General features: G+C 51.4%; 1 protein-coding gene across 4 annotated transcripts; it reads right to left on the bottom strand.

Moving 5' to 3' along the window:
- Window positions 1-518: 518 nt before the first annotated feature.
- On the bottom strand, window positions 519-27,756 carry Jup (junction plakoglobin). Of its 4 annotated transcripts, none has more exons than XM_034505632.1 (15): window positions 27,502-27,756; window positions 15,635-15,850; window positions 12,721-12,980; window positions 12,321-12,559; window positions 11,226-11,427; window positions 10,289-10,433; window positions 9,813-9,916; window positions 8,281-8,619; window positions 7,159-7,314; window positions 6,846-6,965; window positions 4,282-4,432; window positions 4,056-4,177; window positions 2,621-2,660; window positions 2,266-2,431; window positions 519-1,331 (listed from the first exon to the last, which is right to left on the bottom strand). In XM_034505632.1, the coding sequence occupies exons 2-14, from the start codon at window positions 15,840-15,842 to the stop codon at window positions 2,280-2,282; spliced, it is 2,238 nt and encodes a 745-aa protein (XP_034361523.1). In that variant the 5' UTR covers window positions 15,843-15,850; window positions 27,502-27,756; the 3' UTR covers window positions 519-1,331; window positions 2,266-2,279. The 4 variants fall into 4 exon arrangements, with proteins under 4 accessions (XP_034361523.1, XP_076791923.1, XP_034361524.1 ...); XM_076935808.1 differs by having other exon boundaries at window positions 15,635-15,847; window positions 27,502-27,627; XM_034505633.2 differs by lacking the exon at window positions 27,502-27,756 and adding an exon at window positions 26,934-26,986.

The raw sequence follows: 27,756 nt of genomic DNA, 5'->3' as shown, positions 1-27,756 counted from the left end.
AAAAGGCTTTTCTGGTAGAGGGGACAGCCTGAGCAAAGACCAGGAAACATGAAAGCGAAGCATGCTTTACTGGTTTGTGAGCAGCAAGGAGTCATGAGGGAGAGGAGGACAGGGGCTGGGGTGTGCCCACTTCTGGCCAACAAGTAGACTGTATTAGTAAGCCATAGGCCATGGAGAGCTAGGGTATAGGGGACATCTGTCACATCCACGTTACAGCAGGGCAGCAGAGGCTGAAGCCAGCAAGGAGCTTCCCTGGGAACCAATACAGCCTGGTGTGTCCCTACATCAGAAGCTCTTGGTCACCTATCCTGTGTCCTAGACCCCTAAAGTTCTGTGTGAACACGGAATTAAATCATTCATGGACTCGCGCTCTGCAAACGCTCACTTCTCTCCATTTGCCTCATCCAACCCCGAGGACATGCAAGGCTCAGCCAAGGGGGGACAGCAGGAGAGGTATGTCACCCCATTATGCCCCTTACTTCCCTACACCACACCACAATGCTTTTAACAGCCTCCACTGGATCTCTGTGTTATTTTATTTTCTTTGCTTTGGTCTATACAAAAACAAAAAGAAAAGAAAAACCAATAACCAAAACATAAAGCATTGATAATAAGACTCTCTGAGGGGACTTCCCTTTCCGTGCCCCCCAAACCCATGTGTAGGAGGTGGTGGGAGTCAAACAGGAGGGGGAGAAGAAAGCCCCTCACCACACACCAGAGGGGTGAGCTAGAGCAGTTCTGCAGGTGATGGGCCAGTGTGGACCAATGTGAGAGGGAGCCTCACCAAGAGCTCCCTCCTTGGGAGGGGCAAAGTAGATTTAGCATCCTGAAGGGAAGGGCAGGTCCTGGCAGGGGCACTTAATGTCTCCACTCTCCCCCCTGATCCCCAAGAAGGTCCCTGAACTTTTCAAAAGAATCTTTGGATGTCAGGGGTTGGGGCCTTGAACCTGTGTTTTGGATATCCCAGGAGGTCAGGGCAGTTGGAAGCTCAAGTTCAGTGAGGAAACTGACCCAGAAAAAGAAAGGAAGCCCTGGGGCTGGGGTGGGGGTCCAGGCAGCTGGAGTCAGCAGAAAGGGTTGCTGTGCAGGGACACAGGCTGAGTCTAAAGCTTTAGTGGCCATAGCCATGGTGGGGAAGGGGAGAAAGTGCTGAGCCTGGATCCCCAGCCCAGGACAGAAAATTGGGAGCAGACACCATCCCAAAATCCCTACAGAGGAGCTCTCTGAGCATGTGTTCAGCAGGAAGTCCAGGCTGGCTCCCGGGGGCTCAGGTACTTTTCTGTCTCGTCCCACAGTCTGCTCTCCAGAGCCTTCCAGGTGAGAAACAGCTCCTGTGGAGATGTGGACACAGAGGTCAGGTATGTGACAGACAGACCTGTATTCCCCAGAAGTTCAGGGTACTATTGTGACATCTGCCTATGACCCCAGAAAAAACTGGCCTTTTTTCTCATTTGCTTAGAAGTAGCTGGAATAGCACAGCCTAGGCAAGCAAGGGACAAATATAAAGATGGACCCCCGCACTCCCCCCAAGCTGTGCAGGCCTGTATGTAATCCAGCTACTGAGGGGGCTGATGCAGGAAGATCCTAAATTCAAGGCATGTCTGGACTCCAGACTGTTAAAGGCTAGCCTGGACAGTTTAACGAGACTATCTCGATATAATAGAAGGCAAAACCAGGGCTAGGGGCGCGGTTCAATGGTAGAGCCCTTGCCTAGCCCTCGTAAGGCACAATAGGTTCAGTCCCCAGTGTTATGAAAGAAAAAAAAAAAAAGGTGACACTGGGCATGGTGATGTCTCTAAGGCTGGGAAAAAGCCACAGACTTGAGGCTAGCGTGGGCTACATAGTGAATTTCAGGCCACAGGAGTAAAACCTAGTCAACAAGGCTGGAGAGGTGGCTCAGCAGTTAAGAGCACTGACTGCTCTTCCAGAGGTCCTGAGTTCAATTCCCAGCAACCACATGGTGGCTCACAACCATCTGTAATGGGATCTGATGCCCTCTTCTGGCATGTCTGAAGACAGCTGCAGTGTACTCATATACATAAAATAAATAAATCTTAAAAAAAAAAAAAAAACCTAGTCAGTAATAATATTCACCATCATCAGAGCACAACAGATCAACAGGATTGCCACACTCCTTCCCCGCCCCCAAATGAGCCAGGGTTTACAGCCCAGAATGGAAAGATCCCCACCAGACCAGAGAGAAAAGGAAGTGCCACTGTAACCACAGCTATAGGCAGAGGGCAAGGCTTCCAGAAGGGGCCTTACTGAGGTGGAGCCAGCTAGGCCAGCATGTGGTCTGCAGTGGGGTAGGGAGGCCTCAGGCCATCACTGTAGGTGTCCATGGGATAGTCTCCATCCATGTCCATGTGCATCTCCAGTGGGTCCAGAGGCACATCGCTGGAGTACATGGGACGGTAGGTGGCATCCATGTCTGGGGATGAGAAAGGAAGGTTTATCTGCAGTCCACACGTGGTAGAAGAGTAGCTGTGGACCTAACTTCCAATCCCACCTCCCCCAACACACAGCAGGAATCTAGACTGGAACACCCTGGCTACAGTGAGTTTCCACTCTCACTCACCCACACAGCCCCAGGCTCTGGGTTAGGGCTCCACACACTCACCATCTGCATAGGGTTCGTTGATTGGGATCATACTCTGGGCCTGAGGAAGGACAGAAAGACATAGGAAGTGTTGGAAAAGATCCTCTGGGCTGCTTTTCCACCAAGCAACAGAGGTGCTCCAAACAAGGGGCCAGGAGACTTCCCCCACCCCCACCCCCAGGAGGAAGAAAGGAAAGCACCATGTCACCAGGCCCTGCCCTGGGTAGAGGTGTAGACCTGAATGCTTTGGGCAAGCACAGGCCAGAAAAGCTATGGGGAGGGGGTGGTGGGAAGAGATGTAGACACAGGGTGTGACTGGCTGCTTAGTACCCGTATGCAAATTAAAGCAAGACAACCTGGGATGTGGGTGTGGGCCAGTGACAGAGTACCTGTGTAGCATGGCCAAGGCCCTGAGTTCCTGAGTCTCATTACACACACACACACACACACACACACACACACACACACACACACACACACACACACTCACACTCACACACACACACACTCACACACACACACTCACACACACACTCACACACACACACTCACACACACACTCACACTCACACACACACACACACTCACACACACACACACACACACACACACACACTCAGACACCACATTCTCAAATCCTTTATATTCATGTGACCAAAAGAGATATGTAGCTGGAAACAGTGGGTGGGTCATGCCTGCAACCCCAACACTTAGGAAGCTGAGGCAGGAGGATTGGTGTGAAGTCCAGGGTAGCTAGGGGTAGACTGAGATGGAAATTCCTGTTAATTACAGCATTCAGTGGTCAAGGCAAGAGAATCATCGTACATTCAAGGTCAGCCCGAGATAGATAGATAGATAGATAGATAGATAGATAGATAGATAGATAGATATCAAGACTAGCTCCAAACACCACCCAGGACTACAGATACAGCATGGGGTAGAGTGTGTATACAGATCCTGTGATCTGACTCCCAGTATTGAAAAATAGCCAAGCAAACAAACAAAACCATACACACACACACACACACACACACACACACACATACACACACAAATAAAAATAAAAAATTAGACATGCTTTGATCTGCTATCTCTATGTCATAAAAGAACTCCCACTGCTGGGCTGGAGAGATGGCTCAGAGGTTAAGAGTAATGGCTGCTCTTCCAGAGGTCCTGAGTTCAATTCCCAGCAACCACATGGTGGCTCATGACTCTCTATAAAGGATTCCATTGCAAAATAAAATAAAAATCTAGCCAGGCATAGAGACCCATGCCTTAATGCCTTTTAGTCACAACACTTGAGGAGTAGAGACAGGAGGATTAAGGGTTCAAAATCAGCCTTGAAGTAAATATTGAGTTAGAGGTCACCTCTCTGAGGTCGGCTATGCCTCCTCAGAGGGTGGCGTGCAGTATGCAGCTTGCACAATCAGATGTTCAAGCCCAGTCTATTACTTACAGCCTCCCAGGCAGCTGGGTCATGCTTGAAGAGCGAGTTGGTGAGTTCCACAGACACTCGCTTACGGTAATCTGGGTTCTTGTCCTCGGAGATGCGGAACAGGACAGCGGCAGCATAGGTCGCTGGGCAGAGAGGGAAGTTAAGACCAAGTCAGAGGCTGTCTCTGCTGTGGCTGGAGGAACAGAGCCCAGCCTCCTCCCTCTGGCACTTTCCCACAGTCCCTCACCTGTGCCCTCATTGCGGGAGTGGAGCAGTTCCATGAGAGGGGCAGAGGCGCCCTCTGCATCAATGGCGTCGGCTGCCTCCTTATCCTGGGCCAGCTCGCACAGGACTCCGGCCGCCACACGCTGGATGTTCTCCACAGAGGAGTACAGGAGCTAGGAGAGAGGACATGGGTGGAGGTGAGGGGTGAGGCAAAACAGGCTGCCTACTAACAGCACTGCCCAGCCCTGCCCCGTCTAGCCATCTTAGAAAAGAGAAAGCCAAGGAAAGCATAAAGAAAGGGCAAAAAACCAGACCAGCCATTAATACCCGAGCAGACATAGCCTCTGCTAACATGTCAGCACATGACCAATGCATTTTATCACAGTCCTATTATTATTATATACTATATGATTTAATAATATTATATATAATTATATCATATATGCAAATATACTATATACTATATATGTATACTATACACAAGCAGACCATTATATATGTGGGTGTGTGAGTGTGTGGGTGTGTGTTTTTCCAGACAGGATTTCTCTGTTTAATAGCTTTGACTGTCCTGAAGTTCCTTTGTAGACCAGGCTAGCCTTGAACTCACAGAGATGAGTCTGCCTCTGCCTCCCTAGTGCTGGGATTAAAGGTCTGCACACCCAGTCTTGCTACAGATATTTTTGCGTGTGTATCTGTATGTGTGTATCATGGTGACTGTGTTTTGGGGCACATGTGGATTTGGGTGCATGTACTTGTGTATGAAGATCAGAGGTCGGAGTTGGCCGGGCAGTGGTGGCGCACGCCTTTAATCCCAGCACTTGGGAGGCAGAGGCAGGCGGATTTCTGAGTTCGAGGCCAACCTGGTCTACCGAGTGAGTTCCAGGACAGCCAAGGCTATACAGAGAAACCCTGTCTTGAAAAACCAAAAAAAAAAAAAAAAAAAAAAAAAAAGAGGTCGGAGTCATGTGTTCCCTTCAGTTGCTTCTCATTTTTTCAGGCAGGGTCTGTCCCTGAACCTGCAGCTCCTGGTCTGGCTAGGCTCATTCCTCCTGTGACTCCTCCAAATGCTCGGGTTAAAAACGTGCTACAGCTCCTGAGTGCTGGGATCTGATCTCAGCACCTTATGTATGAATAGCAAGTCCTCACTGACAGTCATCTCCCACCCCACTAATAGTTTTGATTCCTCCTTTTTTTTTTTTTTTTTTTGCCTGCCATGGTAGAATAAGGCATTTTTCTGTGTATTATTTCAAAGCCTGTCCTGAGAACCTATGAATTCATACGAATAAGAGGGATATAACACTAATAAAAAAACAACCCATTACCTCTGAAGGTGGGGTGGGATGAGTCCTTCAGTCTAAACACTTAATAAAAAATATTTTCAGGGGCTGGAGAGATGGCTCAGTGGTTAAGAGCATTGACTGCTCTTTCAGAGGTCCTGAGTTCAATTCCCAGCAACTACATGGTGGCTCACAACCATCTGCAATAGGATCTGATGCTCTCTCCTGGTGTGTCTGCAGAGAGTGACAGTGTACTCACATAATAATTAATTAATTAAAATTTTTTTCAAAGGAAAAAAATCTTGGGCTGGGGGTGTAGCTCGGAGGTAGAATACTTGGCACTAAATTCAATCCCTAAGACCACAAAGCAAAACAAATGCATCCCTTTTGAGAGACCTCATGCATATGACTGTGTGACCTATTAAAGCATTCTTCTGTTTTGTTTTATTTAAAAGATAAGGTCTTGCTATTAGCCCAGGCTACCCTAGAACTGTCTCTCAATCCTCCAGTCTCAGGCACCCCAGTACAACATCATACACTACCATTCTTTATTTTGTCTTTTAAGTCAAAGATATAACCCAGGCTAGCCTTGAGCTCACTCTATATCCAAGGCTGGCGTTGCATGGCTAATCCTCCTGCCTCCACTTCTCAGTGCTGGAATGAGAAGCAGGTTCCACCACACCCAGTTGTTTCCTTCAAAACCATTTCCTTACCATTAGACAAAGGGCTTGTTTTTAACAGCTGTGCCTGCAATTGTTATCTCTCTGTACACATCTCTGTCCATTTAGGTTATGTTAAATGATTTCCCCCAAGAGAGAGTCAGATTTGAATTCCAGGTCAAAGGATAGCTCCCAGGCTGCCCTTCCCCCCAAGTAGGGCACAAGAGGCTCAGTTTATCCAACCCTCAAGTTGGCCGATTTGACAATGGAAAATAGCCTCTCGTTGGGAGCTAAATTTCATTTCTGTAAATTCCTGGGCTGAGCCTGTCTGCTTATGAGCCACCTGGGAGCCACTTGTTGACTCCGAGCACACAGCCCTGCTAGGACCAGTGTTAATGAGCTCTGGCGTGCTGAGGGCTCGCTCCTATGTTCCATGTTTGTGCCTTTCGTGTTGTCTTGAACATGCAGATGCTCTTCATGTCTGCGTGGCTGCATGTCAAGAAGACTCTTGTGACCTCCTCTCTCACTTCTAAGCTTGGAAAGCCACGTATCTGCCCTTCTACACAGACCTAGACTACACCTGGCCACACATCCCAAACCCCTCAGGAGTGTCTGGGGACAGATCTCCTGCCCGCCTGTACCGGACTCACCTGGACAAACAAGGGAATGGTGTTGAGCCGGAAGATTTCCATGCGGTTCATGGGATCCCGGGCGAGGATGTGCAGGGCTCCGGTGCAGCCCTCCACGATCTCCTCCATCCTTACACCGTCCTGCATGAGAAGACATGAAGTAAGATGATGGGGACAGGTGGCCCTGGACAAAGCCACCTTCCCCACCATGACCCTGACACCATCACCAGTCCCTAGAGTTGACACTAATGTCAACTCACTCCTTCCTTTAAACACATAAACCCCTAGGACACAGCCCAAGGAGGTTACCCCAGTCACCACTAAGGTCTCTTACTGTGTAGGGCTGCTGGGTGCCTGCAGCCACATGTCGCTGGGCATCCTGGTGAGCCTTGACCAACAGCTGGACGAGGCGGGGAATGACTGCAGCCTCCTGCAGAGGGGCATGGTTGGCTGGGCACAGAGCCAGGTTCCGGATCAGGCCAATAGTCGCCTGGCAAGAAAGAAGACAGTAATGAATGGGGGATGGGGAGGGGGTAGTCCTTGAACATCTAGGGGTTCCCAGCTTCCCAGCTTTAGGTATTTTGTCTCTCCTGTTATCTCTTCTGAATCCTAATCCTAATGCGCCAACAACTGCAGTGTAAGGAGCATCTTGGCTACTCCTGTAGCTGGAACTGGGGGCTTAGGGGTGGGACTGTAGGCACAGAACAGAAAGAACCTAGACCTAAGGTTGGAGTTTTAGGGCTCAGCTGGTAGAATGCTTGCCTAGGATACACAAAGGGTTTGATCCCCAGCACCGCACAGAATGGGTATGGTGGCACATAACTATAACCCCAGCACTTGGGAGAGACTGAGGCAGGAGGATCAAGGGTCAAGGTGATCCTTAGTCCTTAGCTACAATTTGGGGTTAGCTTGAGATACCTGAGACTGCACTTTTTTTTTTTTTAAAGAAAAAAAAAAGGGATCTAGATTGCTGAGGTGGGACATGTCTATAGTGTTCTCATCAGTCAGGAGCCTGAGGCAGGAGGATTGCAAGTCTAAGGCCAGCCTGGGCTACATCTCAGGGACTAGCCAGAGTCAGGAAGAGTGACAAACACCTCCAATCCCAGCACTCAGGAGGCAGAGGCAGAAGGATCTCTGTGAGTTCGAGGCCAGCTTGGTCTACAGAATTCCAGGACAACCAGAGCTATAGAGTGAGACCTTGTTCTCCCAAAATCAAAATAATAAGTGAACAACTCTAATAAGACTTTAAAAATAAATAATAAAACAAATGGGGGGGAGTGGATAAAAGTCTCAGTCTCTGGAGCAGAGACAGTGTTGAAGTAGAAACAGATGTAAGAGCTGTTTCCTGTTACCTAGGTCCTGCTCTTCCTGCACCCTTATCATATCTCTGACCCTGAGCAGAGGACACATCCCTCACCTACCCCCCACAGCAGCGGTTGTGGCCTATACTGGGTACCTTGACCAGTGGCCACTGGTTCGGCTGGTTGAGCAGTTTCACAATGGCCGGGATCCCATAGTTGAGGCGCACAGAGTTCTGGGCCATCTCAGCCTCGGGGTGGCGGCTGGTAAGGTGGCGCAGGGCGCAGACGGCAGGCTCTGTGATGTCATCCTTGTCTCCGGCTCTCAGGATGGCGTGGATGAGTGCCTCCACGCCACTGTTCTGCGTCACCAGTGTCTTGTTTTTGCTATTGTTGCAGGTCAGGTTGGAGAGGGTGCCCGTGGCACAGGTGAGGACGTTGACATCGTCCACACTCAGCTGGTTGACCAGGATCTTCAGCACACTCTCCAGGCCCTCCTGAGACAAGAAGTGCACGAAGGGTAAGGGACACGCCATCTCTAGACAGACTCTCTAATAGGTCCAATGGGAATGGGTAGGCTGAAGGGCTTGGGCTTGCTTGTATGTAGCTGGGAACCTAGACCTCATGGCCTCCTGTGCCCTGAGGGAAGCCCTTAAGCAGCTCCTGGAGCAGTAGAGCCAGGAGGCTGAGAAGGGCTGGAGCCCTTCCAGAGACCCAGAGCTATAGGCCTGCCTCTATGCCCAGACTCTGTGTGCTTCACTCCGGCTAGCCGCAGGAGGCCCCTGGTCAAGAGGAAGTTAACAAGGGGTCTTAGGATTCAGCGTCAGCCTTTGTCAGCTTACTTTGTACTTCTTACTTTGCTGGACCTTCTCTGTCACACCAGGGGTCCCCCAAGCCAAAAAAAAAAAAAATTCCTATTCCTAATTCAAAAACCTCTCTTCTCCCAAGGAGAGCTGTGTAGGGCTGGCAGTGGGTCAGAAAGGCTATCAGTCTTGGAGATAACCGTCACAGGTCAGAATGCCAGCTCTGCCATTTACTAGCTCTGAACAGGGACTCTCTTAACTCCGTCCGAGCTTCAGTTTCTTCCACAACCAACAGGGCTGCTTGCTCCCCCTCTAGGTGACTGAGGGCTCATGTCCACGGAGGCCATGCAAATGCCTCCATGGAGGATGCTTAGAGGTGTGGTGATAAGGGACGGAAGTCTGCTTAGAAGGTGGTGCCACAGACTTGCCCTGAAGCTGCAGTGCTCTGTATATTAAAATATTTATATACATAAATATTTTATTTATGTATATGGGTGTTTTGCTTGCCTGTATATCTGTGGGCACCATGTGTGGGCTTGGTGTCCTCAGAGGCTAGAAGAGGACATCAGATGCTCTGTAACCAGAGCCACAGACAAGTGCTCTTAACCGCTGAGCCATCTCTCCAGCCCCTACAGTACTTGTCCCGTACCAGGGTCTAGGCCCAAATTGTCCCCTCACCTGAACCCCAACTTAAAGATCTCAGGTCCCTTCCTCTTCCCTTTCCAAACCTAAGCAGGATGAAAGTCCCCCAGTAAAGGTGTGATGGTCATCTAGACCTTTACTGCCTTAGCCATGAAGGAAGAGGACTCAGGTCCCAGAGGTCATATGCCCAGGTGGAAGGCTGGCATAGTTTAAGAGACTGGCCCACGTTCAGACTCCTCTCTCACCTGCTTGGTGGCCACATCTGAGAGATTGCGCAGAGTCCACAGGCAATTCTGCACCAGGCGGGGGCTATTGCTTGTCAAGTGCTTGCCCAGAGCCTGCATCCCACCTGGGGAGGGGACAGGAGCTCGTCAGCCTCAAGGGAGCAAGATTGACAGGGCAGGGACCCTGCCCTCAACCTCCTGATCCCAGAGGCCGCTCTTTCTTTGCTTTTATTTTTAAAGATTGGTGTGTGTGTGTGTGTGTGTGTGTGTGTGTGTGTGTGTGTGTGTGTAGGGAGGTAGGGATGAGACCGGATGCAGAGTACCGCATCAGAAGAGGGCATCAGACCCTCCCAATTTGAGCTACAGGCAGTTGTGAGCCACTGGATGTGGATATTGGGAACCAAACTTAGGTCCTCCAGAAAAGTACCAAGAGCTTTTAAGGTTTGAGTCTACCCTTGGCTTCCCCCACAAGCCGCCTTGCGGGTTCTCACACTCACCAGCCTCCACGATGGCAGGCTTGTTGCTGGGACACACGGAGAGCACCTTGAGCACACGGCTGGTGGTCCACAGAAGCTTCTCGTAGCTGTAGTTCCTCATGATCTGCACAAGGCCCTGGGGTCCCCCATTGGCCAGGATGATCAGCTGGGGGGTGGGGGGGAGAGACAGGCTGAGTGTAAGACAGAAGGCATGTGTGGGGGTGATGCAGCTGTCACGAAGCTTCCACTAAGGTGTAAATGGCTTTTGTGACTCAAGCTGACATCTGGGGTGGGGGGAATGATGATATCAAATGCTGGTAAGGATATAGCAAAGGAGAGGTAGTCACAGGCATTACCACCAATGGTGGTGTGATGAATTGTAATCCTTTTGGAAAGAGAGCTAACCCATGAAGTAAGTCTAGAAGTGCTTAAAAGTAAATAAATAAAAACCAAAAGACCCTTTTAGCCCTGCCAAGTCTGGTGTTTCACACCAGCAGTTGGGAGACAGAAACAAGAAGATGTAGGATTAGTGGTTAGCCTGGGTTAGTGAGACCCTGTCTAAAATACACCGAGAGGGCTGGAGAGATGGCTCAGCAGTGAGGAATACTGGTGGCTTTTCCAGAGAGCCCAGCTTCAATTCCCAGCGCCCACATGGTGACTTATAACAATCTGTAATTTCAGTTCTAGGGCATCTATCACCCTCTTCTGGCCTGCAAGTCATCTCTCCACCCTGCCCCCCTTTTCAATTCTAAGGACTGAATTCAAGGTCACTCAGGATGCTAGGCAGTATTCTACCACTGAGTTATATTCAGATCCCTAATTATTTCTCATCCTTAAATTATTAGTTCTGAAGAATTCAGAAGTAGGGTAAGAGACATCTGTGTATACACATCAATATTCCTTCCGAGAAGTGGCCGGAAGCCACTATGATGCTGTGGGCTTAGGTGGAGGGACCCACCTTGCTTTCCTGGTTGCCATAGGCCAGGAGCTGCAGGCAGTCAGTGGTGATGGCCAGGAACTTAGGGTTGTTCTTGTTGAGCAGGGGCACCATCTTCTGCAGCCCGTCTGCCAGACGCACCGCCATCTTGGCGCCCTCCTGGTAGAGCAGCAGGTTGTGCAGTGTGGTGATAGCGTAGAACAGGACAGACTCTACGGGGGAACTGAGGAACAGGCAGAACCCGTGTGAGCCAGTTGCCAGAGCCCAGGCCTGAATGTGGGTCTGGAAGGAGTCCCCACTACATCCAGAAAGCTCACCCTAAATCAACACCCTCATGCAAATATACCCTTACCAAAATCTCATCCTTCTGTAAGCACAAACCCTTTTTAATTTTGTTCGTGTGTGTGTGTGTGTGTGTGTGTGTGTATGTTGGTGAATGTGAATGAGTGTGTATTGACTGAGCCATGCCCCCAGACCCAACCTCACCTTTTTCTTTGTTTCTTTTTTTTTTTTTTTTTAAAAGATAGGTTCTCACTATGTAGCCCTGGCTAACCTAAAACTCTCTGTATAGATCAGGTTGGCCTGGAACTCATAGAGATCTCCATGTCTCTATCTCTTGAGGGCTGGGATTAAAGGAGAGCACCCCACGCCCAGGCAGCCCCACTCTTAAAGACGTCGGCACACAGCTCATCTTCTCTCTACTCCCGCGTCTGAGGTCCCGCGCTGTGCTAATTACATGCTAGGTCCCTGGACAGCTGAGTCACTACTGTGTGTAAGGTCACATAGGAGAAGCTCTGGGAGAGGATGAGAGTGGAGTGAAATCAGCTTCACCCCTCAGAGAACTCCCAGTCACATCTGTACAAGGTCAGGAAAGGAAAGGAAAAAAAAAAAACAAAACACTTGGGTGTGAGCCAGCCATGTTGTTCTCCCCTGCTAGGATAGCCTGTCCCTCGTCTACTGTCTACTCTGACCAAGTATACTCAGTTGTCAAAGCTCGGCCCTCAGTGCTGTTCTGCCTCTAGGCACTCTCAACCATTCTTTGTTACAACTTGTATGGAAGCCCAGGAAAAGGATGCTGGGAAGCCCCTGGCTCTGGTGCTACCGAGAAGCAAGTACCTGAGCATTCGGACTAGTGCAGGGATGCCTCCAGACTTGAAGATGGCCAGCAGCCCCTCTCGGTGGTGGGAGAGGTTGTGCAGGATGCTGGTGGTGCACCGGGCAGTATCCAGGTCACTGGTGTTCTGCATGGTACGCACCACCGCCGCTACCAGCTGCGGTGAGCCCATGAGGGCACGGCGGGATGCCTCTTTCTTGGACAGCTGGTTCACAATCATAGCCGCCTTGGTCACCACTACCTGGAGGAAGTGTGTGAGACCTTGAGCAGATAGCCCCAGGCTCCCCCTCCATAGAGGAAAGGAAGGCAAAGGATGTGGCATCTTTCCACAGAGCTTAGATGACCCGTCCCTCTGGGGACAGCCAGCTCTATCCCACCCCCACCTCCAGGCCCTTCACAGACCGGGTCCTCATCGTTGAGCAGCTTGGTGAGCTCAGGTAGAGCCCGGGTGGCCAACTCTGCATCATCCTGGTAGTTGATGAGGTGTACAATGGCCGACTTGAGTAACTGGGATGGCTCGGCCAGGCGCTGCAGGTTGGTCGTCTGCCCATCCACCTGGGTGGCCAATAGTAGAGAACTGTCCTCGCCTGAGACACCTGGACACATGGCTTCCCGCACCCGCTTGGCTCTGGCCGTCGTGGACATCTGGTACTCCAGATCACCTGAAAGCCAAAAGACACAAGGGACTGAGCTACAGGAGATTTTATGGGGACCCTGAAGAGCAAGGTAAGCCTTGAAGACATGGCTCTGAGCTGCCTTGTATTCCATCAAAGTACAGGGCATCCCTCATGATTCTGAACCTAACCAGGGCCCTAGGGGATTACCATCACCCTTGCCTGTATCATCCCATTTATAGCATGAGGCTCATCTGGCTCGCCCAACTCTATGACAACTAAGATCACAGCTGTGACTTGCTTTTAAAAGACTCATGTCTGACACCTATCATTACAAAAATATCTGCAGCAATATATGTATTTATTACAGAATAGTTCTAGGAAGTAAAGATAGGGCTACATACTTGCTCAGCAAGCACTCTACCACTGAGCTATATTCCTAGCCTTTAAAAAAAAATTAGGGGCTGGAGAAATGGTTCTGCCATTAAGAACACATACTGCTCTTGCAGAGAGCACAGGTTTCATTCCTATCTCCTACGTGTGGCTCCAGTTCCGGGTGGTTCGGGCGCCCTCTCCTGGCCACCATAAACACTGCACCCAGTGTTTGTGCATACACATAACATACATGCAGGCACACACTCAAACACTTAAAAAATTAAAAATACTTTAAGTTTCCCAAATTGGCTTTGAACTTACTTCATACTCAGGTAGATCTTATACTTGTAATCCTCCTGTCTCAGCCTTCCAAGTAACTGGGACATCATATACTTTTGCTACGACGGCCAGCTCAGCAATAATTACTAAGAGCTTTGGCTGGATGTGTAGCTCAGTTGGTAGAATGCTTGCCTAACGAGGTTCTTCTCCCAGCGGTGAATAAAAGTGGGCATGGTGGCACGCTCATGCAATTATACTCCTCCAGAAGTGGCAGCAAGAGGATCACAAGTTGAAGGGTATCCTTGGCTACACAGTGAGTTTAAGACAGCCTAGCCTACATGAGACTTTGTCTCAAAAACAAAACCAGGGGCTAAAGAGATGGCTCAGTAGCTAAGAGTATTTGCCATTTTATCATTAGGATCAGAGTTCCGATCCCTGCACTCACACCAGGTGGCTCAAAAACAACGTAACTCTAGCTCTAAAAGATACATAACATAGGACTCCTTCTGGCCTCCAGGGATTCCCCTCGCATACACCTGTGCACATGTTTACACAGACACACACATAAATGACGACAAAAAAGAAGAGCTAACGGTGGAGTCCTTGTGTGCCTGACACTGTGTTAGGCCTGTTTCTCCTCACTTAATCTGCCAACAATAATCTCACAAGGCAAGTACAACACTATCTCCACTTTGCAGGACACCGGACGCCAAGGTCATAAAAGCAGTGGCCTCAGGAGCCCAGAGCTGTTCCTCCACCTGTAACCATCAGGGCAGCCAGTCATGAGATGAGAAAGGCTAAACCATTCTAATTACACACAACTCATCCTCCACAAAGTAGCAACCCTCTCCCTGCATAGGGGGCCAAAAGGAGACCAGAGCACCAGCCAAGATCACACAGCCAATCAAGAGACAGCACAAGAGGCTGACTTTGAGAAGGCAGGTACAAGAGTCCTCAAGGGAAACACTGGGCCCTACCTCTGGATAGGTTGGGGCAAAAAAAACAAAAAAAACAAAAAAAACCCAAAACAAACAAACAAAAAAAAAACCCATATAGTCCTGCTGTGGTAAATGTCCCAATGTCCCAATTCCCCAGTAAAAAGGCGGGAACAAGGTCATTCTCTAATTAACAGGGAAGGAGAGGCTTTCCACAGGACTTTCCCACCTATAAGCTTTCCTTTAGCTCCTAGGAGTACACTGGCCCGGCCAGGCACACAGAGGTTCCTGCCTGCACAGCCAAGGAGATTTGGGACTCAGAGGCTTAGCTCATGGAGTCCTAATCAGCCACAACTCATCCTGCAACTGTCCAGGCCCCAAATCTCATCCTCTGGAACGTTTAGAGCCCCGGGGGCATCTGCAAATGACAATCCTAAAGTCATGTGGACCTTTGTCCCAGAAGGGAAGGGAACACCTGGACTGGTAGAATATTTGCCTTTGTGACAGAAACCTACAACTGAGTCAGCTACCCCATGCCTGTCCTCAGTACATCTGTTTGTCACATGCTAGCCCAGTCTAAGCTTGAGCACGGGGTGTGTGTGTGTGTGTGTGTGTGTGTGTGTCGGGGGGGGGGGGGGAGGGGGTAAGGTAGGTTGTTCCCTGTCTCTCTCATCAGACATGAGGTTCCTGGAGTGAAAAGAATATATCTTCCCAGTAATCCCCAGGTCTCTCCAACCCCCACTCCGAGGGGTAGCAATAAAGTCTCCTTATTACATTCCTAAGATCCCAGAAGCCAAGAGCTCTGGGCTCCAGCGGCACCCTGAGTCAGCACCCATGCCTCCATACACATTCAGAATTCATTGGAGTGACTTCTTTATCTATCTCTGGGCAGCCGCATGTTCCCTTCAGACTTCCCGTGACCTTAAGAGTGGGAACTGGGAAGCTGGACGTGGTGGTGCACACCTTTAATTCTAGCACTCGGGAGGCAGAGGCAGGCAGATCTCTGTGAGTTCAAAACCAGCCTGGTCTACAGAGGTGTTCCAGGACAGCCAGGGCTACACAGAGAACCACTGTCTCGGAAAACCCAAAAGGAAAAAAACCTGGAGTCCAGACCTTGGTTCTGTGGCACCCCTTGTGTATAGGTGGTAGTCTTCTTGAGTGTGTACTGTCTGCCGCAGGCATCGTCCTCATCCATGATGCCCTTGCTGCTGACAGAGGGCACGCAGGTGTTGACGCCTGAGTGGATGCCTGAGTCGTAGGTGTATGTCTGCTGCCACTCCGTCACTTTGATGGGCTGTTCAATAAGGTTCATCACCTCCATGGTGGCTGCTGAAGACAAAACAGGAGCACAATGTCAGCTGCCTAGAGGGACACCATTGCCCCCAGTTTCAACTCGGCTGTAGCCCTCATCCCTGAAATCTACCCTTCCCCTGAAGCCTCTAGGGCTTGCTGTCTCAGGGTTGCAGACAGCAAGGTGCAGGAGTGAAGTGAAAGGGCACCCAGCCCAAAAAGGGGCTTCCCCACCAGAAGCCTGGGGCACAGTAGGACTGTGGAAGAGCCATTATGGATAAGCTCTGTGCTTTTGCATTCTCCAGCTCTGGTGTGGACACAGGAAACAGCCAGATCCCTTTAGCCCAGCCCAGGCTCACTCACCAGCCTGCCCCAGCCCAACATTTCCAGTGGAAGAGGAACGAAAGGTTTCAGACAGCTGCTGGGTTCTGTAGACCTGCCCTCACTCCACTGGAGTTCCCTGGGAAAGGTTGCAGAGTCTGTATAGCACACCCTCAGCCATTGGATAAGAGACTGGGTGGGGCAGGGAAGCTGTCCGACAGGTTTCTCTGGGACGCCCAGGGCTCCTCAGAGTTCCTGAATCTCCTATTCCAGAAGGTCAAGATAACCAGGGCTTCCTCTCTTCCAGTCCCAGCTCTCCCAGCATGCTGAGCTCTACCCTTTCAAATCTTGGCAAACTACACCCTAGCCAATCCACCTCTCATTGTTTCAAACTCACATTCCACCATACTCAATTGAATGCTGTGAGGACAGTGCTTGGGAAAGACTGTGTGCTATGGTGACAGCACTTAGTAGGTGTTCACTGTTGGGGACCAGGTTGTTGCTGTCCTAACTGCCTCACCCCTAGAGTGTTCGGTCATCATCCACTTCCTGGAACCCCAGGCTAGCAGCACAGACTGGGGCAGGCCTCTGGGTGGTCAGTGCAGTTGAGGACTCTCATCCTGCTCTGAGGACTTGGGGCCACTTTAGGCTCATGAGAATCTGTACCTATTTGATATGGACCCCCATTTGGTCTGTCTGGACCCTCTCCCACGGACACTAACCCTACCGCAACCACCACCACCTACATACAGGCAGTCATGGAGAGAGACAAGGGAATGTCTAAGGGCCTACTATGTGCTGACTCCCCTCACACATGCCTCCAGACCCCTCACAAATGCCATCAGCCTTGCACATGGGTTTCACAGCTTTGCTCCCCAATTTATAGAGATGGAAACTGTCTAGAAATGGGACCAGGGGAAGGGAGGGACCAGGCATAAGCAAGCTTGATGCTGAAGGCTTCTGCCTCTACACTCCAACACTGCCTCAGAGAATGAACAGAGCCCAGGCTAATCCACTCATAAAATGGGGTGGTGCCCAGCATCTCCCAAACAGGTTGTTCTACCATGATGGGGGGACCTGCAAAAATTAGGGTGGGGCAGCTGGTATACTGAGAGGCGCCACCCCAGGAACAAAGAGAATCTGGGCCTCTTCCCAATGACAGCCCCGGCCCCACCTTTCAGAGCATGACGACAGAGGGGCATGGTAGAACACGCCTGTTATGCCAGTACCAGGGAGACTGGGATAGAAGATTCACCAGTGGGAGACTAGCTACAAAAGGAGACACTGTTTCAAAAAAAAAAAAAAGGAAAGTGTGATGAATGTTCTCCCAGCCATTCTTGGGACACACAGCCCCTCCCCTGCCACCAGCAGTCCTAAAACAGACAGAGGCAGGAGCAGCACCAGCTCCCAGCTGCCACCTTCCTCCCTTCCCGCCATCCTGGGTGACTCAGAGTTTCGTTTGGGGTTGATCAACAGCAGCAGGCCCAGGCCACCGACAGCCAGGCTGTGTGCCACCAGATGTGCACAGCTGCTCCCAGACACTTGCCTGGAGTAGCTATTTTAGAATACCTCCCCCTCACGCCCCCCCTCGCCTTTACATGCCCCTCCTCCCAGCTCAAGCAGTGAGCAGCAGGAAATCAGGAGCTTGGAGGGGGCCAGCTCAAGAAAATCTTGCCTCTCTCCCCCCTAACCTGTCCTCTGCCCCCAAGGGTGGCTCCCAAAGAGAGGACTTGAGGAGCTTGGGAGGAAAGAGTGGGTCCCAGAAGCCATCTTTGGGAGAGAGGAAAAAACTGAACCCTAAGCTCTTGAGAAGGTGAAATCCACCACCGGCGCTGACCCTCCAGTGCCCAATGGAGGCGAAGTGTACAGTCCAAGAAGGTAAGACCTGCCCCTGTAGGCATGAACGCCCCCAGCCCAACCACAAAGCTGCCTTCCACGGAGAGAGCCATGCAACCATCCATCTAGGACCCAAGAGTCGGAAGAAGGCTCATCCCAAACCAAGGACCAGTCTCAACTCAGAAGGGAACCTGCAGTCAAGGGTAGCCTCAGGAGAGGGGTTCACTCATAAGGGCTGGTCTCAGGCCCAGCTGGCCAGGCCTGGAGCCAAGGGAAGCAAAGGGATGGAAAGCTGCCCAGGGCCAGGCAGAGGTCAAAGGATATCAGAGGGCAAGCATCCAGCTCTCTAATAGACAGTGAATTCCAACCCTGCTGGTAGGCCTTTGCTGATTCCCAATTTGTAGGTGAGGAAACTGAGGCTCCGTGTGCAGAAATGGTGGCATTTTCAGTGCTGGGTCTGCCTCACTTGTGGACTGGGATTTAGTCCACCTCTTAAGAGTCTGGGAGAGCGGGCAGTGGTGGTGCATGCTTTTAATCCCAGCACTTGGGAGGCAGAGGCAGGTGGATTCCTGAGTTCCAGGACAGCCTGGTCTACAGAGTGAGTTCCAGGACAGCCAGGGCTACACAGAGAAACCCTGTCTCAAAAAACAACAACAACAAAAGAGAGTGGGAGAAGCTGAGCCTCTGACCAAGGGGAGGAAGGGGAAGGCAAGGATGAGGGTGCTCACAGGTGGAGGACCTCCCACCTACGCATTGGTGGGATTGGGATCAGATTAGGATCTCAGCTCTACCATATATGCTGGGAATCTTTGGGTTTTTGTTTTGTTTTGAAGGATTTATTTGTTTTTAAAGTGCATTGGTGCCGGGCAGTGGTGGCCCACACCTTTAATCCCAGCACTTGGGAGGCAGAGGCAGGCGGATTTCTGAGTTCGAGGCCAGCCTGGTCTACAGAGTGAGTTCCAGGACAGCCAGGGCTACACAGAGAAACCCTGTCTCGAAAAACAAACAAAACAACAACAAAACAACAACAACAACAACAAAAGTGCATTGGTGTTTGGCCTGCACGCATGTCTGTGTGAGGTGTCAGATCCTCTGAAAATGGAGTTACAGACCGTTGTGAGCTGCCATATGAGTGCTGGGAACTGAACCCCGGGTCCTTCGGAAGAGCTACAGATGCTCTTAACCGCTGAGACGTCTCTCCAGCCGCTTTGGGTGTTTTTTAACCTGAGAAAGACAGGCCCCATGATCTCAGAAGAAGCACTGATGTGCCAGATTCTAACAAGACGCTAGGGCTCCCGTGTCAGTGAAGGGAAGGCTAAGAGTAGGCAAGGCAGAGTAGAAACCAGCTCAGAGAGGGGGCACAGCAGAACACTTCACAGAGACAGCTACTCTTGCAGCAGGAAGGCTGGTAGTCAACCATCAGATAGGATGGTCAATCAACTTCACCTTTCTCCCTAACAACTCTTTAAGAGAGCCTGGGAAATTCTTCCACAACAAGCAAAAGTACAGGTTTGGCCATTCTCAGGGCGGAGAGGCCGCACCCAGTTCAGTCTCAGCATTCTTCACCCTGGACACACAGGTCAGACCTTCTGCAATGACCCTGGACAGAACTAGGGTGGAAGTGGATGAGACAGTGGTGGGGCTCTGCCCAGGCACTGGGCCAGAGATGGGCAGAGACAGAGACAGGGCGGGTTTCCTAGTTGAAAGGGGGACCTTTGTTTAGCAGTGCGACTCTGCTCCATTGTTGGTGGCAGGGAGGAAGAAGCCAGCTTAGAGATCACAGGGTGGAGTAGGAGGGCAGGAAGAGAGAAGACACAGGCCCTTGAAGGGTATACAAAGGGCCCTTCCCCCACTGGCTCCAGAGGGGGTGGGTAAGAGCCCCGCCCTTCACGCCTGTTCTTCAGTACAGCCAGCTGGGGTGCTGGCACCAGGCACCCTCCATCCAAGCTGTCCTGCAGAATGACGCCCAGTCCTATCTTTAAAAATAACCCTACCAAGAGTGACAGCAGCCTGAGGCCTAGCCAGCACCTGCAGGGACAGTCAAGCAACAGGCACAGCCAGGCTGGCCTGCAAAGTGACTGTAAAACACCTAGAAATAGACTCAGGAACAGGCTGCCTGAGAGGCTGTGCTGGACCTGGGTGCAGAAGCAAAGCATGGCACAAACACATGGCAGGCAAAGCTGGGCTTTCCTAGAGGTCCTTTGGGCTAGAGGGTGGTACCCTATGCACACCCAGATCCACAGGCTTACATCAGAGAAGGAGAGGAGCGGTGGGGTAAGCATCTTTGCAAAAGGTCTCCATCAGAGCCAACAACCTAACTGGCTGTGGGCCTTTTGGCAAGTCAAACCACTTACTTAATCATGGGACCCCTTTTTCTCAGACTGTATGTGATCTGAACACAGCTGCCACCCTCCCTGCCTCTCCTTCAACCTGGAGCAGTAGCCAAACAGAACAGTCCCCACCTCAGGGTGAGGGCTTAGAGAGGACACCAGCTCTAAGCTTCCCTTCTCAGTGCCCCGGATCCAGCTGAGATACTGCCAGCAGTCCCAAGGACAGGAAGAAACACACATTGTCCCGGTCTGCACAGTCAGACATAGAAACTTCTAGAGACTGCTGATTCCAGGAGGGAACCCCTCACTGTTCCCCAGTGTCCCATTCTACCATGGTGAGATACTCCTGGGCAGACACCATGGTTTCCATCATCAGAATGACCACACTGGTAAGAGAGACAGCAGGAGCTACTTGGACACGGCCAATGATGAGGACCGGAGAAGACAAGGGAAGTTCCAAAGGAACATTCTCACTTCCAGCCTGGAGGGCAGCCCAGGCCAGACCGTGGCTGAGAAGAGGTCTGGAGTGGGAGAGGCTCAGGCCATGACCTAGCTGCTGTTTGTTCTCTTCTGGGCTGCTTCCCAAAGCAAACAGAGCCGGGTGGGAAAACAGAGGGGATATGTAGCAGAGGGAAGTGGCCTGGCCAAGTGGCCTGACCTAGGGAACTTCAGGGTTCCCCTAATGGAGGGCTCCAGCTGCAGCTGCATCCCTGATGAGGACAGCATCCTAAGCCAGCAGATGAGCCCAAACCAGGACTCCTGGGAGTGGAAAATTACTCCAGCTGTTACAAGCCAATAGCCAGCACCACTGGGGCTTAGGCAGCCCCATTAACAGCAGTGGGATGCCAGCCAGTAGGAGGTTGCAGGGGTAGGGATGGACAGGAGGGACCTGAACCCTTAGTCCCAACACTGACAACACGGGCTGCAGCAAGCAAAAGCTTTGCAAGAAGGCTTCATGCAAACACCTTGGTTTGGGGCTGCTAAGATGGTTCAGCAGGTAAAGGTGCCTGCAGCATGGCCTGATGACTTGAGTTTAAATCCACATAGGAGAAGGAGAGAACTTGCAAGTTGCCCCTTGACCTCAACCTGTATGCAGGTTGACACCCACACACACGGGAAATAAATACATATTTGGAAAATGAAAACTTCCCTTGGTGAGGGCATGGGAGAGCTTCCTGGATGAGCAGCTTATCAGTGAGGTATGCTTGTAAGGCATGCCCGGAAGCCCTCCCTAGGTTCTAATCCCAGTATTGTGCTGGAATAAAAGCAGCTCACCACTGTATACAGAGCTCATGTGGAAGTGGAAGGAGGTCAGGAGCAGAGGATGGGAGGGTGGGGAGGAGAGGAAGGTTCAAGGTGGCTGCCTCACACAGTTCAAATTAAGGACAACTTTTTATTCTCACAAACTTCTGGACATTCCTCAATTAAAAAAAAAAAATGACGATCAGCCAGCTGGTGATGGTACATGCCTTTGAGCCTAGCACTCCAGAAGCAGAGGCAAAAGTTGGAGACCAGCCTGGTCTACAGAGTGAGTTCCAGGACAGCCAGGGCTATACAGAAAACCTTGTCAAGAGAGAGAGAGAGAGAGAGAGAGAGAGAGAGAGAGAGAGAGAGAGAGAGAGAGAGAGAGAGAAATAGATAAACTGAGCATGGTGGAGCATGCCTTTGATCCTGACACTCAGAGACAGAGACAGGTGGATCTCTGTGAGTTCCTGACCAGAAAGGGATACATAGAGATTCTGCCTTTAAAAACCAAAAAACAAGGGCTGGAGAGATGGCTCGGCGATTAAGAAAGAACACTGACTGCTTCCAGAGGTCCTGAGTTCAATTCCCAGCAACCACATGGTGTCTCACAATCATCTGTAATGGGATCTGATGCCCTCTTCTGGTGTGTCTGAAGACAGCAACAGTGTACTCACATACATAAAATAAATAATATTAAAAAAAAAAAAAAAGAAAGAAAAAAAAAAAGGGTGATTTAAAAACAAAAAACAAAAAGGAACTAATATGCATCTCACAGCGAGGCAGTTTGTTGATTGCCTGGCCTCTTCTCGCCATCACTAGACATAAGATCTCTCTCCACACAGGGAAACCACAGAGAAAGCTGAGCGCCCTCCTCTATGGCCAACCAAAAGTTAAGAGGCCAGGACGCTAGCACAAGCAGACAGTCAAAGAACTCTCTCTCTCTCTCTTCAAACCTAGCCCAGGAAGTTGCTGGAAAATGGAACAGTCAACCACATCCCAAGAGAAAGGCCTCAGGGTGTCTGTCATCTGCAGACACACAAATCCCAGTGACCTGTCCTGGCCCATCTCACTACCGTTTTCTTTCAGAGAGTTACTGGGCCAGCCAGCTGCCAGCTGCTGCTTTTCCATTCGGCCCTGTGGTTCTTCTTCCCAAAGTCCCCAAACAAAAAGTTTCCTCCTAGGACTCAGTAGGTCTCAGACTGACTGTTCACCCACAGGAAGCGCCTCCTGGGCAAAGGTGGCCCTCTCCAGAGAAGACTACTATGGGCCTCCACCTGCTTCTCCTTTTGAAGTGAAGACCTCCCATCCGGAGCTGGAGAGATGGCTCAGCAGTTAAGAGCACTTAATGCTCTTGGAGAGGACCCAGACCATTCCCAGAACCCATATGGCAGCTCACAATCCTCTATAGCTCTGCTTGCAGGGGGGGAAGGATCTGATACTGTCTTCTGGATAGGAAGTCTTTTTCTCTGTCTAGCCTCTTCATAAAGACATCTGTGTGTCCCAACTCCAACCCCACCCACCTTGTCCCTGTTGGCCTCAGGGCACTAGAAAGCTACAAGCCCGTCAACCTGTGTGGTAGTCTGCCAGAATGACTTCATGCTCCCTCTGTGCTTCTCAGTCAAGGCTTCTTGCTTAGGGCTCCCTTCTCTAAGATCACTAATCATGCTGATCTTAAGATCTGGTAGTAGGAGCCTCAGTCTTCAGGATGTACTGGTACACAGGCTCAACCCCACTATCCCCAGTTCCCCACTCCCAGGCCTGCCCATTCTGGTGCCAGGTGCAGGGTTAGCGGAGGAGCCCAAATCAGTCATGGTCTAAGAAGACCATGCACCACCAAACCCTCCCTCTGGCTGACAGGCACCTCCCACAACCCCTCACCCTATTCCCACAGAAAGACCCTCCTGTGGTGGTTTGCAGGGTCTCCAGCCAGGACAGGACAGTAGAAAACTCCTCTCTGAGCAGCCTGGCAATGCTACCTGGCATGATCCAGCAGGATTCTCACCCAAGCCTAAATCTGACTCATGTGTCTCCATTCCCCAGAGAGTGCCCCACCCCCACTCAAACTTGGCAAAGCCCCAGACACCAGTGAAGCAGGTAGCTCCCACCCACATCCTATCGGGGGTTCAGCCCAGAAAGCTCTGAGCCATGCTGTCCTTTCCTCTGGTCTCGCCTAACTTAGACCCTCACAGCTCCTGGTCTTGAGGAGATGCCTTACTACGGACCACAGCAAAGTTTCAGAGAGCTGGCAGCCAGGGTGATGAGTCACTCCCACCTGACAAACCTGTCCCGCCTTCACCACCCCCACACGTCTAGCAGGGCTCTCTTAAATTCCCTTCTATCCTTGGAGCTGAGGCCCTCCAAAAGGGGCAGTAGAAAACTTCCATGTAGGGCTTAAGAGGTAGAGCGCTTGCCTAGCGTAGATGAAGCCCTGGGTTCAATCCCCAGCACGGTATAAGCTAGTTACAGTGCTGCATGCCTATGATTCCAGTACTTGAGAGGCAGAGGCAGGAGGATCACGAGTTCAGAGTCTGAACCGTTGAGAGATGGCTGGCTGGGTTAACGCTAAATTGGATCCACAGGACCCACAGGGTGGAAAGAAAAAAAAAAAAAAAAAAAAAGAACACTCCTGAAAGTTGTTCTCTGATCTCTGATCTCCACAGATGTGCTGTGTCCTGTGCGTGCTCAAACACACAGGCACACACGAAGTAAGTAAGTAAGTAAGTAAGTAAGTAAGTAAATAGGATGATACATTAATGTATGTTTTAAAAAGTTTGTCAGGCATGGCAGCACACACCTGTTATCCCAGGGAGCATAGGCTGCTGGATCTCTGTGAGTCTGAGGCTCCCTCTAGCCTGTATAGCAAGTTCTAGGCTGGCCAGAACTTCACATTGAGACCGTATCTTAGAAAAGAGAGAAGAGAAGAGGAGAGGAGAGGAGAGGAGAGGAGAGGAGAGGAGAGGAGAGGAGAGGAGAGGAGAGGAGAGGAGAGGAGAAGGAAAAGGAAAAAGAAAGGAAAGAAAAGAAACAATCCAAGGTCAACCTCAGAGGCTAGCCTACCCTACGTGAGACTGTCAAGAAAGGAAGGTGAGGGTGCTTCCATGGGTGATGATGGACTCCATGGAAAAGTGCTTGTCTAAGTTTGTACAAGGTCCTGGATTTGCTCCTTAGCACCCAAAAGAAAAAGGTGGGGGGTGGGGGAGAAATCCTTCCCGAGTGTAGAGTTGTAGTGGAGCCAAAGAGCAGAATGAGGTTTGAGCTTAGTCGGGCAAGTTGCTAACCTTCCCTGAGTTTCTGAGGGAAACATTATCTGCCGCTGCCTCTGTAAACATGATTAGAGAGAACCATAGTGAAAGAGTGTGGTACCAGATCATCTTCTGGCTTTGAGTGACCATCAATCATCAAGTCCTTCCTGGGTGCTAGGTTTATTTATTCGTAGGTCACTGAGCCTACAAAGCAAGGTGCCTTGACCCAGGCTGCCCAGGTAAGGAGACACTGCTCAGAGATTCAAGCTAGCTCAGTGCAAGTCCCAGCGCTCAAAGCTGCTCCCTTCGACTACCTCTCCAGATCACTGTCCTTCTGTGGACCAGCCAAATCTGTCACCTGGTTCTAAAGTAGCTCTGCAGGAGGACAGGCCTTTCTCTCACGGGCCATGGCCTATGGGCCCCCAGGAAGGAAAACAGTCAGTCAGGCTCCGCCTGACCTTCCGTTCCCACAGGCTGCTTTCTCCAAGCTCAACCTTAGCCGGCCAGACAGCGGCTCCAGAGGGAATGGGGTGGAGCTCGGGTGCGGGGGAGGCTCCTGTCACCCAAGCCCAGACTTGATCTGGCAAGAAATGACTAATCGGATCCTACCTTTGCTTCCCCTCCCTCCTGTCCAGTCAGAAGCCCAGCTTGGGCCAGGCAGCTCCTAGCCATACTTCCTCAGAACTGTCTTTTCATCACATCCTCAAACCAACCAGATTAGCTAAAGGAATTATTTAGCTCACATAGTTACAATCTCTCCCCCTCCTCCACCTTGGCACAGAGAGGAGGGGGAGACAGGTTGCATGGGCCTAAACTTCATGCCCCGCCCCGCCATGCTTCCTGGAGGTGGTCACACATATCTTAGCACCCACAGGTCCTAAGGGGGTTACTCCAGGGGAGAGTCTGTCCCCCACCCCCACTCTCCAACCAAGCACCACCACGGTTTCCAGGTGACCCTGACCCAATCTTCCCTCTGCCCTAGGCTAATGTTGCCATTCTTCCTCTGTCCCCCCAACAAGGCTGGGCTCCACATGCCCATGAAAAGACCACTCTTCAGATTTGTATAAACCAGTGCAGCAAGCCCGAGTAGAACCCCGAGTAGAAGTTCACAACCGCAGCCAGAGAAGAGCTCTCAGCACACAGGAGGCAAGGGGAGGGCGTGATCACACTGTTCAGCCTGAGGGTGCCTGGCATGGAAGAAGCCTTCCACAGCAAAGACTTCCTCCTGTCCCACTTTCCCCGCCAAACACTCAGGAAAAGAGTGGGTGGAGGAGGGACTTCTGGCAAGTCCTCTAGAAAGAATGCACCTTCATAATTTAGAAACCCAGCGAATGGCAAGCGACATTCCTGCCCTATGCTATCCTGCCTCAATTGTCAGCCAGCTAAATAAAATGGGGGATGGAATGGGGGAGTTAGGGAAAGACTAATCACTCTTCCTAATCTTCCTAGTTTGGCCCAGCCCTGCCCCAACCCCATTCCTGGGGAAGGGGCAGAGCCTGGGAGGAGAGACACTTAGCAGACCTCATATAAGGGGTGTGGTGGTCCCGGGAGGAGGCGAAAGGGGAAGGAAGAAGACACTTCCCCTTTCAGCAACGCCCCCACCCCACCCCCATTGGTCCCTACCTCAGGCCTTAGGGGCCTAGCAAACAGGATGGAGGTGGGGGCAGGGAGAACAGGGTCAAAGCGCGCAGGCACTGGTCTATGCTCAGCTTGGAGCTGACTGGGGGAAGGGGCTTCCAAGAAGTACAACCAAGCCTAGAATCAGCTCTCAACAAGCAGACGGGAAAATCTTAGAAAAGGCTCCCATGGTTACTTTCTCCTGGAAAGTTTGTTTGGAGTGATTTCTCAACAATAAATGGCTTGTAGAAATCAAAAGATATGGCTGTTTCCCTATCAACACTCTGGAAACCACAGCTACTAAAACTGGGCGAGTGCTTCTTAATTTTTTCTAAACGGCCCAGACTCCAGGCCAAGCCACCGGTGTCAGACATCAGTAGAGCACGGAACCCAGACCCTTCACTAGTTCCCCTGTCACCCCATCCCACCTCCGTAGGAGAAGGCATAGACCGGCGTACACTAGAGCGGAGGGAGGCGCCACAGGTCCAGCTCGGAGCTACTGGGCAGGGCCTCCGTCCTCCAAGCGCTCACCTGCTCTGCTCAGCAGGTGGGAATCGCGTCTCTGGGAAAATGTGCACTCGGCCCCCACAGTTGGGTAAGCTGGGCGCAGACAATAGGGCCCCACCCAGGCCTGGGGGAGTAGGGAGGGAGGGAAAGCGAGGATGACGCGTGGGGTGGGGTGAGGGTGGCCCCAAAGAGACTAGGCAGCAAGTTTCCCGAGCGGTAAATTCCTGTCACCGTAGGCTCCGCGACTAGGCGGAGCAGGTCAAAGTCTGCTCGGTCAGCTCCAGGGGAGAGTGAGGGAGGCTGTGTCGGGCAAGATCCCCGGGCCCTGTGGGAGGCGCGAACTCCGAGGCACCTGCCCTAGTTCCTCCTCGCCCTTCTCAGACCTACGGTTCACCGAACTGGAGGGGCGCTCCAACCCAGATCGCTTGTCCCAAGGGTCCCGCGCCCCGGACCCCAGAGCGCCCCCTGTCGCTGGTGTAGGATGCGCTCCTTGGCACCCGCCCTCACCTGCCCTAAAACCGCTGGAACCAGCCTCTCGGTCGCTTGCTGTCCCTACTCTGCCCGCAGTGATTTGTACTCCGATCGGGTGTACCTGAGCGTGGAGCCGGGCCGAGCCGGGTCGGTGTCGGGTCTGGCCGGGAGGGAGCCGGCGCGGGCAGCGAACTGAGCTCGGCGCGCTCGGGCGGCGGCTGCTCCGGACTCTGGCCAAGGCAGCAACTCAGTAACGGAACAAAAGGCAAAGGGACCTGACAGCCAAGCCACACCTCTCGCCCCCTCGAAGCTCCGCCCCTTAGGGATACTCCCACCCTGTGAGTCTATCTCACTGGCTGCCCAGCCTGACTATCCC

Source organism: Arvicanthis niloticus, chromosome 6 (genome assembly GCF_011762505.2).
Source record: "Arvicanthis niloticus isolate mArvNil1 chromosome 6, mArvNil1.pat.X, whole genome shotgun sequence".
In the NCBI taxonomy this organism is placed as follows: Eukaryota; Metazoa; Chordata; class Mammalia; order Rodentia; family Muridae; genus Arvicanthis; species Arvicanthis niloticus.
Note: the sequence above shows the minus strand (reverse complement) of the source record. Positions and strands in the feature narration are given on the sequence as shown.

What these genes read in the sequence shown, in the direction of transcription:
- Jup (XM_034505632.1), bottom strand. Translation starts at nt 15,842, where the DNA reads ATGGAGGTGATGAACCTTATTGAACAGCCCATCAAAGTGACGGAGTGG. An exon ending in TGCTCAACGATGAGGACCCG is followed by an intron (nt 12,560 to 12,720) that starts GTCTGTGAAGGG and finishes CACTTCCTCCAG; the next exon opens with GTAGTGGTGACCAAGGCGGC. An exon ending in CTCCCGCAATGAGGGCACAG is followed by an intron (nt 4,178 to 4,281) that starts GTGAGGGACTGT and finishes CTCTCTGCCCAG; the next exon opens with CGACCTATGCTGCCGCTGTC.